This window comes from Oncorhynchus mykiss, chromosome 6, assembly GCF_057628025.1.
Source record: "Oncorhynchus mykiss isolate SJ-2025 chromosome 6, ASM5762802v1, whole genome shotgun sequence".
Classification (NCBI taxonomy): Eukaryota; Metazoa; Chordata; class Actinopteri; order Salmoniformes; family Salmonidae; genus Oncorhynchus; species Oncorhynchus mykiss.
The window spans coordinates 68,047,771-68,065,389 of record NC_143027.1 but is presented as its reverse complement, the minus strand read 5'-3'; the positions used below and the strand labels follow the sequence as shown (position 1 = coordinate 68,065,389).

Genomic DNA, 17,619 nt, shown 5'->3' with positions numbered 1-17,619 from the left:
TGAAAAAGACAGATCCTCGGGTGTAACATGAGCTGCTAGTTATATAAAGGAGAGCCACTGTAAACTGCACAGGAGTGTCAATCAGATTGACAGTAATAAAACTTTTCACATTGAAGATCAGATCTGTTACCTATTGTCTAATGCTGGTGTGTGCATATGTGTATGTGTGAGCTCACAGAGAGAGAAGAGGCAGCTAGAAGAGTCTTTGGAAGAAATCAAGGAGCAGGAGGAGGAGATGTCACGTGCCAACCGTGCTCTGACCACGCGGTTAGAGGATGTACAGGTAAGATTGACCAGGCTTTGACCACACGGTTAGAGGATGTACAGGTAAGATTGACCAGGCTTTGACCACACGGTTAGAGGATGTACAGGTAAGATTGACCAGGCTTTGACCATATGGTTAGAGGATGTACAGGTAAGATTGACCAGGCTTTGACCACATGGTTAGAGGATGTACAGGTTAGATTGACCAGGCTTTGACCACACGGTTAGAGGATGTACAGGTAAGATTGACCAGGCTTTGACCACATGGTTAGAGGATGTACAGGTAAGATTGACCAGGCTTTGACCACATGGTTAGAGGATGTACAGGTAAGATTGACCAGGCTTTGACCACATGGTTAGAGGATATACAGGTAAGATTGACCAGGCTTTGACCACATGGTTAGAGGATGTACAGGTAAGATTGACCAGGCTTTGACCACACGGTTAGAGGATATACAGGTAAGATTGACCAGGCTCTGACCACATGGTTAGAGGATGTACAGGTAAGATTGACCAGGCTTTGACCACATGGTTAGAGGATGTACAGGTTAGATTGACCAGGCTTTGACCATATGGTTAGAGGATGTACAGGTTAGATTGACCAGGCTTTGACCACACGGTTAGAGGATGTACAGGTAAGATTGACCAGGCTTTGACCACACGGTTAGAGGATGTACAGGTTAGATTGACCAGGCTTTGACCACACGGTTAGAGGATGTACAGGTAAGATGGACCAGGCTTTGACCACATGGTTAGAGGATGTACAGTTAAGATTGACCAGGCTTTGACTACAAGCTCGGGATAATTTACTGGTGAGAATAATAAAGCAGAAGTGCTAGTCCTCCTTACCATTTTGACCCATCTTTCTAAACTCTTTCTGTTACAGAGGAACTTGACCAAGCTGAACCATGACCACAGAGAGCTGGAGGAGAGGCTGAAGGAGGAGAGGAGTCAAAAAGAACAGTTCAAGAACACTAAGAATGAGATAGAGGACGAGAGGAGTCTGCTGGACCGCACAGTGGAGAAACTACAGAGGGAGGTGAGTGGACCAACTAAAGGCCTTCGGACATCCTTGCTTTAGTCAATCAAATATCACACCACAGGCATGTGTCAGTGTGTGCATGCGTGTCTGTTTGTTAGCAAGGCTAACTCTACCTTCTCCCTGTAGATGAGTGAGATCGTGGAGGCCTCTCAGTCGTCCACCCAGGAGCTGCAGGAGCAGATAAATGTGTACAAGGAGAAGAACCGTCGGGAGATGGCTGAGCTTCAGAGACAGCTGAGGGAACGGGGTGTGGAGCTGGACAAGTCCCGTCTGGCTGCTAAGTCCCTACAGGAGGAGGTGGGTTGGCCAGTGCTCCCCATGACAATGGAGGATGACCCATTGTCCTGACTCAGTGTGTTGTAAACCCCAACTCAGGGTTTGTACAGTGAGGTCATGGCTTTGGAATGTGTGTCCTCTCCCCTCTTATACTTCCCTTTTGCCCTGAACTGGACCGGAAGGTCACAGCTGTAGAGATGCCTGGTGGCCTGGTGGTATTACAGGGTTAAATAGGTTAGATAATGTATCTTTTCATAGATATCTGTGGTTTAGCATGAGGAGTTGGAGCTCTGCAGGGTGGGAAGAGAAATCTAAATCATTGTTTTTCTATGGGTGAAGCATCAGAATGTTTCAGCGATCTAGAACTTCAGACAATAGGATGTATTTATGAACCTCTTTTAATTGAACAAAATATGAAAGTATTAGCTGTGACACTTACATCACATCCATTGTTCTCATACATTAAGGGAGTTGTAGCTAGGTAGGCTTATGGAATTTGGAGTGAGCCTCTGTAAAGTTCTTCATGGCATTTTTCCTCAATTGAGGAATTCTCCAGCTAATGTTTTTATAATTACTATGGTTCATTTTCACAATCTAGCTCTAACCCCTTAGTAGCTGTGGTCTGCCCCACATAACGTTGTTATAACCCAGGGCCACTGCTCATTGGGTGTGGTTTGACCTACTAAACACATTGGAATGTTTTTGTTGAATATGGGATAAGCATTGCTTATTTGATCTAATAATGTCCTCCCTCATTGTGTGTCTGAGTTACTAACCCCTGCAGAATGTCATTAAAGAAAACCTATTTCCTACAGCAGGTTAAAGACAGGTGGCCAGACTCAGTCCAACACAGTCCAAACTCCATTGGAATTGTGTTCACTTTTTCCATGGAAATGTGTCAGTTTTACAGAAGAGAGATGCCTTGCTGCTACGGGTTCATCTTTGTGTTGTAGTCTACCCAGTGTAATGTATATGCACAGATGGGATATGCTGATGTATCTTTGTCCAGCTGGTCTACAGGAAGAGGGGGATGTCGTGTCTTAGTTGTGAGAGCTGGAATGACAGACCACACATCCGCCTCTCCTCCCCGCTGATCCATACACTCCTCTAAGGCCTGGTGATGAGGTCACTGTTTGATCTGCTTCAGATCTCCAGTCTGTCCCAACCCCCACATATATCTTATAAGCATGCCTATTAAGACCTGCTAAAGACAAATGTATTTTCTTCTTTCATCTTCTCCACTCACCAGGCTAGTGTTTGCGAAAGTTTCTCTTAAGTCACTATTGTTAAAGGAACAGATTGTGGCCACTGCTGAAATTGCATTGCTAAAGCAGACATGACAGGTATGGATGTTACTGTAACAGTATGACATGTGTGGTTTATTTGTTCGCTGTGGCGTACTGCTAAATGAGTAGGAGCCATTCACAAAAGCTGTTCTTCATTCCCATTCTGTTTTAAAAGTATGTGTGGTGTGTGTCCTGCAGCTGAGCCATGTGGAGGAAGACCTGAGGCAGTGTAAGAGGGAAAGGGATGATGCGGTCCTCAAGGAGAAGGTCCTGGAGCAGAAAGTCTACCACCTGGAGGTGGAGGCAGAGACCAAAACCAACTCCAAGGAGGACAAAATCCGACAGGTCAAACTCATGGAGGTATGGAGGAATATCTCAGTTTAATTTCACTTTGTCTCTAAATTATATACTTTATACATGTGTTCATGGAGACTTTCTTCTGCCATTTAAAGTGTCAGCCTTTTTGTGCTGTATTAATTGGTTATCTTGTCTTCAGTCTTCAGTCTATGCTAGTCCTTCCATTTCGTCTCTGTTTGTACTCCAGTCCTGAGGAAGAAACAGTTCCCAGCCAGCACATAATGTTCTGAGAACCATGTTTCTCAGAGCTTGGTGAGAGCAGGGTTGTCCTATGGTTATTTTGCATACAACCTTCCCACAACTTTCAAGGAACCAGAGTAAAACATTCTCAGACCGTTAATAAAACCTCCTAGGAAAGCATTCAAGGAACCAGAGTAAAACATTCTCAGGAACTCCCTGCAACCAAAAAAATGCACGTTCCCAGAACAGGCAACATTTTTACTTCTGTTCTCAGAATTCGTTTTACCAAAAACATACAATCCCACAACTTCCAAGGAAACACATGTGCTAGCTGGGTTCTTACCTGAGTTTGTTATAGACAGAAGTCATGTGTACTCTGCTGTTGACTGTGGTGTGATGGCAAAACACTGCAGAAGGAAATCTAAAGCTGTCATTCAGAAAAGCAACCCCATGTTTACAGCAAGGTCAAATAATAATGTCATTGTTATTACCATTGTCAATGTTGATGCTGTGTACTGCAGGACAGAATCAATCAGCTGGAGCTGGATCTGGATGAGGAAAAGCAAAGTGGAGACCTGCTGATTGTCAGGATAGACCGAGGAAGAGAACAGGTGAGTCTATTACCACTGACCACTCGAACTGACCTCCAGTCAGTGGGGCATTCTAACATTTATTAACCGTGGTTCACCAAGGTCATTCACCAATTTGTCTCTTGACTCTCCTGTGACCGGGAGTCACACTCCTAAACTCTATTAACTTCATTATCATCTGCAAAAGACAGAAAGCATTTCAAGTACAGTCATTCCAGAGCAGCTTGGCATAATGTGACATCTAACACCCCGTATCAGTTCTTTGTGCTTGTCTGCCATCCCCTGCCGCCATTGAAAGCTCAAATACCCCCACACACAGACCTACACACCGAGCCATTCTTCATTGCGTGTGTGTGTGTGCCCCCCCGTATGGAACAGCCACCCAAAAATCCCACTATCCCAGTTAATTTGTGTTCTAGAGAGAGCAGAGTGATTATTGCCATGTAAGAGGATCTTGCATAATCGTTCAGTTTGGCAGGCTGCCTGCTCGGTGTAAAAGCGCCAATCCAATTTTCATGCATCAGTCACAAAAGACCCCTTTTAATGCACCACCTCAGCCAAAATATGCACACTGCCAAATGTATCGAGTTTATGGCTATGGAGTTCACTTAGCTGTGACTAAGGGACAAATCCAGGGACAAATCCATTTATTGTGGCTGATCATAGTTCTCACATCCTGAGGGAGTCAGACCTCAACACTGCAGCTTTCCTTCCCCTCTGATAAACCTGCTGATGTGGCCATTATAAACTCAGATTGAGATAAGAGTACATGCTCCCTGAAGAAAGGGTTGTTGTCAGAAAGGGTTGCTAACTCAGATCAGGAGACTGTTGGTTCGGTGCTTTTTCATGAGGAAGTGACATTATTCCAGATACAGTTCATGTACAGGACAAGCTTTTTCCTCTAGGATGTATTTTGTATTATTCAACACGTGCTAAGGGCATTTACCTCCAAGGTTCTGACCAGTTGCAATACCTCTGCACTGCACTTCACTGTGCTCTCATTGATTTACATACTGCCAATGCAATCATGATACATTCTTCATGTCTAACAAAGATAGGACTAGTTCTTTTACGGTCAGGTTCATTGTCCCGCAGTAGTAAGATTAAAGGGCTAAGTCTGCACAGTCCTCCAACCTTGAAATGGATGGAAATGTAAAGACCTGAACAAGGTATGAGAGGCCTAGAAGGAATGAACAAGTACTTACATTTCCTTAAAGGCAAGAAACTCCTGGCACAGAGAAAAGAGTAGCACTAGACAAAGTAGCATCACCGCAACACTGGGTCAAGGTGAGTTGCCAAGGCAACAGTGGCATGGTGTACAGTCATAGTGAAGTGGATGGGGTTAGGATAGGAGGATGTGGTGGTCAGTGGGAGAGGGGGACGGAGAGAGTGGGGTCTGCATGGCCATGATGGCTGGAAGTGAAGGGGGGCGGGGGTGGCAGGAAGAACACCTGCGCCTCTCCTGGCACCAGGTGCTCTTCTCCTGTCTAAATGAGAGTAATCTCTCCTCCCGCCGTCTCTCACAAAGCAGATTAGTTTCTGCTGTATGTTCCAGTCTGCTGAATCAGCTCCCTCAAGCACTGCACCGGGCACACCAGTTATGTGGCCCATCGCTCATCAGAGCAGCCCACTGTCACACACTAATTGGCATAAAATATCACCCATACTAAGCTCCCCTTGCAAAAAAATGTGTCGATTAGTTGTCTTTTTTCCATCCTCATCTGTATTCCCTTCTCTTGAACTAGTGTCTCTCTCTCTCTCTCTCTCTCTCTCTCTCTCTCTCTCTCAGAGACAGTGAAGTAGTTTGTAATCATAACTAATTAAAGCAAACCAACCAGGAGTCAAATGTTGTTTATTATTCTTGGTTGCTAATCTTTCACAGAAATAGTCAAGCTTAAAAGCTAACATTTACATTTTTCTCTGTCTGGTTTTTGGAGAGAAGTTCAACTCCCTGAGGAATTGTGGGGCTTAAGTGCATTCCTAGCACTAGCTATGATAGGTTAATCTAAATATAACTGATTTACCACTCTGAGTCTATCTGAATGTACATTACTGAGAGCTGACGTGAGATCAGTTCAAGGGAATGCAACCAAATAAGAATATCCAAAACCCCAATTAGCTACAGGAAGGCTCCTTCCACCTTGAGTAAGACACTACAACAACTGCACACCTATATATACAGGAAGGGTTCTTCCTACCGACACACAAGCAGCCTCTCATAATAATTGTGTTCTCAGAGTGTGTAACCATTGCGATGACAGTCCTCTCCGCTCTGGTTGACAGGTAGAGCAGATGAGGAATGAACTCCTGCAGGAGAGGGCTGGCAGACAGGACCTGGAGTGTGACAAGATGACTCTGGAGAGACAGGTACACACTGCTCTGTTCTGCCCACTCCTTCCTCCCTTTCTGTCTGGGGGGAAACAACAGCAGTCTATCTGTGAAAAGTACATTAGGCTCATACCAAAACATGCACTCATCTAATCCATCTCTGTCTTTTATCTTTCCTTCTCTGTCTCCATCTCTATACTCCTGCTCTGAAAATGGTCTTGTTGACCAAAACATTAGCTAAATAAAGTAGGATTAAGACTGCGTATCAAAGTTGTTTCTCACACTGTTTCTAACAGAACAAGGACCTGAAGAGCAGAATAGCCCATCTGGAGGGCTCCCAGAAGTCTAACAAGGAGGGCCTGGTTAGCCAGCTGGAGAGCCGGATCCAGGAGCTGGAGGAGAGGCTGGAGGGAGAGGAGCGGTATGGTTAAGGTTGGGGTGGGGATGGGTTCCTAGCGAGAGATGGGGTTGGGGTTGGTTTGGGTTCCTAGAGAGAGATGGGGTTGGGGTAGGGATGGGTTCCTAGCGAGAGATGGGGTTGGGGTAGGGATGGGTTCCTAGCGAGAGATGGGGTTGGGGTAGGGATGGGTTCCTAGCGAGAGATGGGGTTGGGGTAGGGATGGGTTCCTAGCGAGAGGTGGGGTTGGGGTAGGGATGGGTTCCTAGCGAGAGATGGGGTTGGGGTAGGGATGGGTTCCTAGCGAGAGGTGGGGTTGGGGTAGGGGTTGGAGGGAGAAGAGAGGTCCTGCTACAGGGACCAGTGCTGCCTACAGACTCATTACAGAAGCTGTCTGGCTTTCATAGTAATTAGGTCACATTGCACATTCCTTGGTTCATTGGGTTGGTTAGTTTAGTTTTACATTCTTAGGTCATACTGCATACTATGTGTAGATGTATGCAGTATGGCCAATTACCTTGTGGTTTCCAGAGCGTTCTATGTACTGCTACAGTATGTGACATGTAGCAGATCGGTAGTCTTACCCATGGTGCTGTGTTTTCTAGGGACCGTGCCAACCTGCAGCTGGTGAACCGGAGGCTGGAGAGGAAGGTGAAGGAGATGATGATGCAAGTTGATGAAGAGCACCACTCACTGCAGGATCAGAAGGACCAGGTCAGGATGCAACATGCACACATATATACACACACACACACACACACACAGCTGTGTTAACCCTTGGTGTTCCTCTTGCAGCTGAACCTGCGTCTGAAGGCCCTGAAGAGGCAGATGGACGAGGCGGAGGAGGAGATTGACCGGCTGGAACACGGCAAGAAGAAGCTGCAGAGAGACCTGGATGAACAGCAGGAGGCCAACGAGCAGCTCCAGAGCCAGCTCAAATCCCTGCGTAGCGAGATGAGGTAAAAATGCTAAATACACACAGCTAACAGAAGACGCTAAGAACATGCTCATTCTGCTTTGGTATTTGTTCACCTAGTTAATTGTAATGCAGCTCTAGCCAGCTGAAGCGAACAGCGTGCACCAAGAGATTCCACAGTGTAAAGCACATGCTTATGAAGTTTCACAGGGCCACGCACATTATGTAAATCCACTGTAAAACATCTGAACATATTCCCTTCCACTGCTCTAGGGTATTACTCACACCTTCCTGAACAATGTAGTCTAACACGAACATAGTCAAATGCAATGTGTGTAGGCTTTAGCCCACTTTCTCTCAAACTGTAACTCTTTCATACTGTGTAAACTACCTCACCCAGCCCTCCACCCAGAATAACACTAGTTTCCCCTCCCTGAAGGCGTAAGACTAACTCTGCTCCTCTGGACGACGATGATGAGGATGACATCAGCACGGACGGAGAGACCTACTTCCGCTCTTCATCTGGCTATAAACGCTCCTCTAGCCAAGACAACATCGTATCAACATTCTGTTTGTGAACCAACACAATGAAGACAATGTTACTAAAACTACAGAAGGACCAAGTGGACTGACTCCTATTCAGAGAGACCACTTTCAGGTCATGATGTGCTTTTGGAAAACTGGTCAAATAGCATAGTGATGTGTGTTTGCTCTTCCTTTCACAGTACATAGATTAATTACAATGTATTGTAAATGATTGATTATAATTTAGCAATAGTTGAATTATCAGCACAATTTCTAAGTTTTAAGTTAATCATTGCACGTGTCTTCTTACCATTTATGAATGATCCAGCAATGAGATGTAAAGGGAATCCTGTAATGCACTGTAAAGGACAGCATTCTGTAACCTCTTATGCCTTTTTGAAATGTATTAATCCCTCACTAGATTTTATATCCTTAATCAAATATGTCAAGCCGCTTATCAAGTCTGATAGAAACAAATGTAATTTGAAACATTCATTTTTTGTAGTGTGCATTAGAATATCAATTCAATTTTGTAATGAAGTCAGGCAGAGTGTAAGGTCTTAAATTGATTTGAGTGAAATATTTGCTATTTATTTACTGTTGAATATATGAAGAAATGGCTGAATGGAGGGCAATATGTTGTTAGGGAAATTTGTATGAGGGATTCCTCTTTATACAGATGCTTTTTTGTGTCTTAAAAAAAACAACCTGAATAAGGAATAGTAATCCATCCATAATGTTAGCGTGGTCTACAGAAAACATCTCTGTTTTATCCCTTCTGTTTTCAGGTTTATGACACCTGACCTATTGCAGGATTCAACCCTGCCTTTATTAAAATAAGATACAGTAGAACTTTTATAAAGACTGGTTAGATCACCGTTCTCAAATCAAGGTTCTACTGTGTATTTTTAGTTGGGCTTTTCTACTAACTACAGGGACTGCTCTGTTACTCCTGAGATTATTGTTTAAATCGTCAATTGTCCATTTTTTTTTTGCATTATAGTAATTAACACATTCCTTACTTTTGCTTAAAAGTGATTCATCTCTGTATTTCATAGAAATATGACTTCTACCAGAAACATGTTACAATGTGAGAAGAAGCTATTTATGTTTATGGTATATCCTCCAAGAACTAAACAGTGTTAATATTGGACATACGAGTCAATCTACTGTAAAATGAACAATATTTTTTGTTGTTGAATACCTGTGTTTGTATTTGCTATGTGGATCTGTGGGGAGCATATTAATATGCTATATGACCATACAGTCAGTACCTGTTATAAGCATCTGTTGTGCCTATATATTATCTGTTGGAGGGGACTGTCCTCTGTTATGCAAGTTTATATGATGAGGGACTTTCTACAGGTGAGCTGTATTGACAATCGATCTGTTTAGCTACACTGTGATGATTTGCACTGTCCGAGGGATTATTTCTGAAGGCGTCCAAGGCTGTTGCCATGTGGAATGAAGAAGAGGCCTTTGGCTGTGTGCCTCCTCCGGGCGTTTTGGAGTGGGGGGGTTGGGAAGAAATACTGCCGCTACCTCTCTGTATGTACACATCTGTACTTAGCTGAGACAAAAAACCCTGCTAAAATGAAATAAAGTTATCCTTAGTTAATCTCACATGCGTATTGTCTCTGTAAATCATACTGCTGATCACATCTGTCTCTTCTAATCTATTTAGGTACACAAAATAAGCAACTTTGGAGAGTGTTTAGTTGTATGAGGAAGTTGAAAGGATTGACCTCAGTGGTACGTCAATGCTTTATGATCCTCTCAGTGTGACCTCATTCATCCTACTTATTATTTTATCGTCTGGCCAAAGCAGCTGTGTCAATATCAGCCCCCCATATTTAATATGGAACTCAGTGGGCCAGTATTTTCCTGCTGAAGCCTATTGATCCTGTGTCCAGCATCTGACACCAAAGTACAGCAGGGCAGGTCCTCCAAAATCTCAGGGGTAAAGGACATGATTGATCCCTTGTGTTAAAGAGATATGCACCCTCCCACCATATGTGGAAACCAGGCTGCATTAGGAGATATGACTTCATTATTTTTTTTAATGAATTTTACAGTTGACTACAGAGGAAGAAAGGGTGCAGAGACAAGGCTTTCTTATCTTCTCAGCAAGGCTGGCAGGTCATTGTTCCCAGGTCGTGACCTGCATTTGTCACCATTCTGTGGAGAACAAACAAATCAACCTTTTAAATGCATGGGGATCATCTCTGGCCCCTCTGCAAGCCCAAGCAGCATACACACTGGGAGTGCACTGCTCGGGGTGGGGCTTTTGTGAGGGCTTTACAGAATGACCATTCTTGAAATTCTTGTCCTGTGCTTGGTTGAACTCATGCAGTAATTGGTGAAAGAGGGAAGTGGGGAGCGGGAAACTGTTATGAGGTAGTAACTTTACAATTACAAAATATTAAGCTGTCGTGGTTGGTGGCAGTGGTGATTTTCTGTTAAAAGTATTGTACCATGATTTCAGACACTTTTTTTTTTAGTTCGGGTCTCAATTGTATAACTTTTATAATTTTTTAGTTGAGATTGAAGAATATCTTGTTCTTTCAGATAATATTGAACAATGAAAAGAAGTGGTCCGACCAACTATTTATAACTTTCTCAAAACTGTACATGGTACTCTGCTGCCCTCTAGCTGTAGAAATGCTAAAGGCACACGTTAGAAGGTACAACATCCGGAATGTTGGCTTTGTTTTGTCTCCTGTAATTTGTGTTCTCACATCCTCTTGATATTATTCTCTAAACTGGTAAAATGCATGCTTGCCTGTTGGTGAGATGGGAAGGAAGCATGACATGGTAAAGATGAAGAGGGGCCATTATTATCCACCCATTGTTTTAGATGGGGCAAGAAGTACATGAGTATGGAGGGAGGGAGGTCCAGATTTCAGAGAATGTTTCATTTTTCAAATGCCTGAAACAGCTTTTTCCTGCAGTCTTGTCATTTTAATAATGCACATTGATTCTTTAAGAACTTTTATGCCTTATGAGTTTAGTACAACTACCACTGGGATGTAGTATCATAACCAAATAATTAAAGCAATTTTAGTGTCTTCTAAAGTCTAGAAACCTTGCCAGCAGGCATGACAGCTAAAATAGTTAGACAGGCTACTCTAACTTGATTGATAGCCTGATGGCTTGGTAGCGAGTTATGAAGTTGGGAGATTGGGAACCTATCTAGGTGGCTAGCTAAAGTCAACTTCATAAAATTGCTAGGTGGCTAGTATTACAGAGAAACAACAAAACATTTTTGTTTAATTTATTCATCAATAAAAAAATCAATAGGCTACATAGCTTGAGCAAACAAATTCATAGACATACAGTACCAGTCAAAGTTTGAACACAGCTACTCATTCCAGGGTTTTTCTTTAGTTTTACTATTTCTACATTGTAGAATAATAGTGAAGACATCAAAACTATGAAATAACACATATGGAATCATGTAGTAACCAAAAAAGTGTTAAACAAATAAAAATATATTTTAGATTTTTGATTCTTCAAAGTATCGCCGTGTCTCCAGCCAGCTGGAACCATATGATCACTCGGCTATGCATGCCTCTCCCTAATGTCAATATGCCTTGTCCATTGCTGTTCTGTTTAGTGATTATTGTCTTATTTCACGGCAGAGCCTCTAGCCCTGCTCAATATGCCTTAGCTAACCCTTCAGTTTCACCTCCCACACATGCGGTGACATCACCTGGTTTAAATTATGTTTCTATAGACAATATCTCTCTCATCTTCACTCTATGCCTAGGTTTACCTCCACTGTATTCACATCCTAATATACCTTTGTCTGTACATTATGCCTTGAATATATTGCGCCCAGAAACCTGCTCCTTTTACTTTCTGTTCCGAACGTACTAGACGACCAGTTCTTATAGCCTTTAGCCGTACCCTTAACCTACTCCTCCTCTGTTCCTCTGGTGATGTAGAGGTTAATCCAGGCCCAGCAGTGCCTAGCTCTACTCCCATTCCCCAGGCGCTCTCATTTGTTGACTTCTGTAACCGTAAAATCCTTGGTATCATGCATGTTAACATTAGAAGCCTCCTCCCCAAGTTTGTTTTATTCACTGCCTTAGCATACTCTGCCAAACCGGATGTCCTAGCCGTGTCTGAATCCCGGCTTAGGAAGACCACCAAAACCCCTGAAATTTCCATCCCTAACTATAACATTTTCCGTCAAGATAGAACTGCCTAAGGGGGCAGAGATAGCCTGCAGAGTTATGTCATACTAATCCAGGTCTGTGCCCAAACAATTCAAGCTTCTACTTCTAAAAATCCACCTTTCCAGAAACAAGTCTCTCACTGTTGCCGCTTGCTATAGACCACCCTCTGTCCCCAACTGTGCCCTGGACACCATATGTGAATTGATTGCCCCCCATCTATCTTCAGAGCTCGTACTGCTAGGTGACCTGAACTTGGACATGCTTAATTAACACCCCGGCCATCCTACAATCTGAGATAGATGCCCTCAACCTCACACAAATTATCAATGAACCTACCAGGTACAACCCCAAATCCGTAAACATGGGCACCCTCCTTAATATCATCCTAACCAACTTGCCCTCCAAATACACCTCTTCTGTCTTGAACCAAAATTTCAGCGATTACTGCCTCATTGCCTGCATCCTTAAAGGGTCTGTGGTCAAATGACCACCCCTCATCACTGTCAAACACTCCCTATAACACTTCAGCGAGCAGGCCTTTCTAATCGACCTGTCCCGGGTATCCTGGAAGGATATTGACCTCATCCCGTCAGTAGAGGATGCCTGGTTATTCTTTAAAAGTGCCTTCCTCACCATCTTAAATAAGCAGGCCCCTTTCAAAAAAATGTAGAACCAGGAACAGATATAGTCCTTGGTTGACTCCAGACCTGACTGCCCTTGACCAGCACAAAAACATCCTGTGGCGTACTGCATTAGCATCAATTTATATTGGCCAGGTCGCAGTTGTAAATGAGAACTTGTTCTCAACTAGATTGGGCCTCCCAGGTGGCGCAGTGGTTAAGGGCGCTGTACTGCAGCGCCAGCTGTGCCATCAGAGTCCCTGGGTTCGCGCCCAGGCTCTGTCGTAACCGGCCGCGACCGGGAGGTCCGACCGGGAAGCACAATTGGCCTAGCGTCGCCCGGGTTAGGGAGGGCTTGGTCGGTAGGGGTGTCCATCGCGCACCAGCCCACTGTGGCGGGCTGGGCGCAGTGTGCGCTAACCAAGGTGGCCAGGTGCACGGTGTTTCCTCCGGCGCATTGGTGCGGCTGGCTTCCGAGCGTGCTGTGTTAAGAACCAGTTGGGTTGTGTATCTGAGGATGCATGACTTTCAACCTTCGTCTCTCCCGAGCCCGTACGGGAGTTGTAGCGATGAGACAAGATAGTAAGTAGCTACTACAACAATTGGATACCACGAAATTGGGGAGAAAAAGGGGTAAAATTCAACAACAAAAAAATTATTTAAAAAAAATTAATAATAATAATAGTGACAGAGTGATATTCTGTGTATAGTGTTGGGTGATTGTGAAGGACAGGTCATCTGATGCATCTGACTTCATCACTGGTGTGTGTGGGTCATTGTCCTGTTGAAAAACAAATGATAGTCCCACTAAGCACAAACCATATGGAATGCTGTGGAATAACCATGCTGGTTAAGTGTGCCCTGAATTGTAAATAAATCACAGACCTTTTGCAGAATATCACTCTGTCCCTGATGTTTTTCTTGGAGAGAAGTGGCTTCTTTGCTGCCCTTCTTGACACTAGGCCATTCTCCAAAAGTCTTCGTCTCACTGTGCGTGCAGATGCACTCACACCTGCCTGCTGCCATTCCTGAGCAAGCTCTGTACTGGTGGCGCCCCAATCCCGCAGCTGAATCAACTTTAGGAGACGGTCCTGGCGCTTGCTGGACTTTCTTGGGCCCCCTGAAGCCTTCTTCACAACAATTGAACCGCTCTCCGTGAAGTTCTTGATAAATGGTTGATTTAGGTACAATCTTACTGGCAGCAATATCCTTGCCTGTGAAGCCCTTCTTGTGCAAAGCAATGATGACAGCACATGTTTCCTTGCAGGTAACCATGGTTGGCAGAGGAAGAACAATGATTCCAAGCACCACCCTTCTTTTGAAGCTTTCAGTCTGTTATTCAAACTCAATCAGCATGACAGGGTGTCCTCATCAACCCTCACACCTGTGTTAACGAGAGAATCACTGACATGATGTCAGCTGGTCCTTTTGTGGCAGGGCTGAAATGCAGTGGAAATGTTTTGGGGGGATTCAGTTCATTTGCATGGCAAAGAGGGACTTTGCAATTCATCTGATCACTCTTCATAACATTCTGGAGTATATGAAAATTGCCATCATACAAACTGAGGCAGCAGACTTTGTGAAAATGTATATTTGTGTCATTCTCAAAACTTTTAGCCATGGCTGTACACACCCCTGAGGGGCCCCAGTGTTAACGATCAGGGTGGCAGACGGGTTGTTGCTTACTCTTACCACCTGGGGGCGGCCCATCAGGAAGTCCAGGGAGAGGTTCGGGAGAGACGAAGGTTGAAGGTCATGCGTCCTCCGATACACAACCCAACCAAGCTGCACTGCTTCTTAACACAGCGCGCATCCAACCCGGGAAGCCAGCCGCACCAATGTGTCGGAGGAAACACCGTGCACCTGGCAACCTTGGTTAGCGTGCACTGCGCCCGGCCTTCCACAGGAGTCGCTGGTGCGCGATGAGACAAGGATATCCCTACCGGCCAAGCCCTCCCTAACCCGGACGACGCTATGCCAATTGTGCGTCGCCCCACGGACCTCAGATGAGACTAGAATTGAGCTTTTTGGCCATCAAGGAAAACGCTATGTCTGGCGCAAACCCAACACCTTTCATCACCCCGAGAACACCATTCCCACAGTGAAGCATGGTGGTGGCAGCATCATGCTGTGGGGATGTTTTTCATTGGCAGGGACTGGGAAACTGGTCAGAATTAAGGAATGATGGATTGCGCTAAATACAGGGAAATTCTTAACGGTAACCTGTTTGTCTTCCAGAGATTTGAGACTGGGACGGAGGTTCACCTTCCAGCAGGACAATGACCCTAAGCATACTACTAAAGCAACACTTGAATGGTTTAAGAGGAAACACTTAAATGTCTTGGAATGGCCTAGTCAAAGCCCAGACCTCAATCCAATTGAGAATCTGTGGTATTACTTAAAGATTGCTGTACACCAGCGGAACCTATCCAACTTCAAGGAGCTGGAGCAGTTTTGCCTTGAAGATTGGGCAAAAATCCCAGTGCCTAGATGTGCCAAGCTTATAGAGACATACCCCAAGAGACTTGGAGCTGTAATTGCTGCAAATGGTGGCTTTACAAAGTATTGACTTTGGGGGGTGAATAGGTATGCACACTTAAGTTTTCAACTTTGTCTTATTTCTTGTTTGTTTCACAATAAAAAATATTTTGTATCTTCAAAGTGGTAGGCATATTGTGTAAATCAAAAGATACAAACCCCCCAAAAATCTATTTTAATTCCAGGTTGTATGTCAACAAAATATGAAAAATGCCAAGGAGTGAATACTTTCGCAAGCCACTGTATAGCCTTGTTATTGTTATTCTAATTGTGTTACTTTTTATTATTACTTTGTATTTTAGTCTACTTGGTAAATATTTTCTTAACTCTTCTTGAACTGCATTGTTGGTTAAGGGCTTGTAAGTAAGCACTTCACGATAAAGTCTACACTTGTATTCGGCGTATGCAACAAATAAAGTTTGATTTGATTTTAATCAAGTGCCTTCCAGAAGCAAGACACTAAGATTACAATCAACACACCTTACCTGACATATAGTACTCATGGGATAGTGAAATATGGCATCTGAGTTTGATACATGACTGTGTTACTTTAATAAGTGATCTGTATAGCATGAAAGGGTGGCCATACTAGGTGGCTGGTTGACTGATTGCAGAAGTTAACAAAACCATTTGTTTGTTGTGTGGTTAATGGTTAACCTAAACATGTGGAAATAGCACTCATACTATTCAGAGAATTGACTTACTTTACATATTGGCACATCTTTGTTGAAACATATTTCAGTTGAACTTTTCTATGCCTCCACTCATTGCCTATGTATAACATGACCTGTTACACAATTGGTTTTACTATGAGACCAAAGAAAATACCCTGAACATTAGTTTAGTTTCTATGTGTCTGTTTCTGCTGAGGGAGGACATAGAGTTGTGACCATATCAATGCCAGGAATGTGATCCCCCATTGTGACATAGAGAAATGTGTTAACTACTTTATGCATTTTTCTCAGGGAAGTTACAGTAGTGTATTTATCTGTATTTTCACATTCACTGCAAACTCTGGAAGGATCAGCAACCCCTCTTTGTCAAAACCTCCTCCCATAATGATCAAATATCCCCTGTCACTTTTTAAATGAGCAGCTTACCATATCATCAACACATTTCACCCCAAGCCTTAATAAAACACTATCGAAACCTGAATATAAGCAAACAGATCTGTTTGCTCATATTCAGGTTTCGATACAACCTTACTGTAATTCAACTCACACATGATTACCCACAAACCATTCAATCTCTATACTGCAGACACTCAATACTTCTACAGAACCAGAAGCAGTCCTGCCTAGCCTGGCTACCTACAGTAATGACCTGCCATGAGAGAGAATATAATGTGTCTCTCTAGCCCAGTTTATACCTTGTGCTAACATGCATCCTTTGTCCTGATCTTGTCCACATTCTGAATGTGCACACATTTTTAAGACAGGTGTAGACGATTAAAGAACGCATTGTGATCTGAATACCGCCTCTGGACGTAGTCAGGGACCCATTGTATCTCGATATCAGTCAAGTGTAAACAGATCTGGATGGTCAAACCATTTACCACTAGAAAGGGCCTGGCCTCGAGGGACCCCCCTTCGAGCAAGTGATGAGTCTTTTGGACGTGAACATTCTGACAGTCTAATAAATACATTTCATATATGCTATTGCAAAAATAATCATTGGTTGTGTTTATAAAGGTCTTAGGTAATATTAAAATATGAAAGAAAATGTATTTAAAATAAAACAATTTAATGTAACTGCATACAATAAGTACAAATTAAAAAACACTTATACACCACAATTCAGTACACCACAACAAAGATCATGAATTAATTATTCATTTGTTAAGGGCAGGTCTTCAACAACATTTTTTAACATTTATTTTCTTCTGAAGAACAGAATGGCATATTTTGAATTTAAATATATTACAGTACTTTGAGTGTTTTGCATACAGGGAGGCCCCAAGAAATCTGATCACAATGTGGACACGTTGGACGGATAAGAGACACATTTTAAAACCATGTGTAAATCTGAACAACTTTGATCAGATAGTGATTTGATCATATTGATCAGATCACAAAACCCACAGGTTTGGGCATGGTGTAAACGGGGCTTTGTAAACGGG

At 43.4% G+C, this 17,619-nt stretch overlaps 1 protein-coding gene across 1 annotated transcript in view; it reads left to right on the top strand.

Annotated features, from left to right (window-relative positions):
- Positions 1 to 9,784, top strand: part of LOC110526418 (cingulin-like protein 1) — a 31,619-nt gene extending 21,835 nt beyond the window's left edge. Inside the window, exons 10-19 of the mRNA XM_090238678.1 lie at positions 179 to 283; positions 1,151 to 1,303; positions 1,433 to 1,603; positions 3,067 to 3,228; positions 3,927 to 4,016; positions 6,279 to 6,362; positions 6,620 to 6,744; positions 7,326 to 7,434; positions 7,516 to 7,679; positions 8,076 to 9,784. Coding sequence (XP_090094804.1) covers positions 179 to 283; positions 1,151 to 1,303; positions 1,433 to 1,603; positions 3,067 to 3,228; positions 3,927 to 4,016; positions 6,279 to 6,362; positions 6,620 to 6,744; positions 7,326 to 7,434; positions 7,516 to 7,679; positions 8,076 to 8,214 — 1,302 coding nt within the window. The 3' untranslated portion in view covers positions 8,215 to 9,784. The remainder of the gene's footprint in view (positions 1 to 178; positions 284 to 1,150; positions 1,304 to 1,432; positions 1,604 to 3,066; positions 3,229 to 3,926; positions 4,017 to 6,278; positions 6,363 to 6,619; positions 6,745 to 7,325; positions 7,435 to 7,515; positions 7,680 to 8,075) is intronic.
- Positions 9,785 to 17,619: the final 7,835 nt, after the last annotated feature.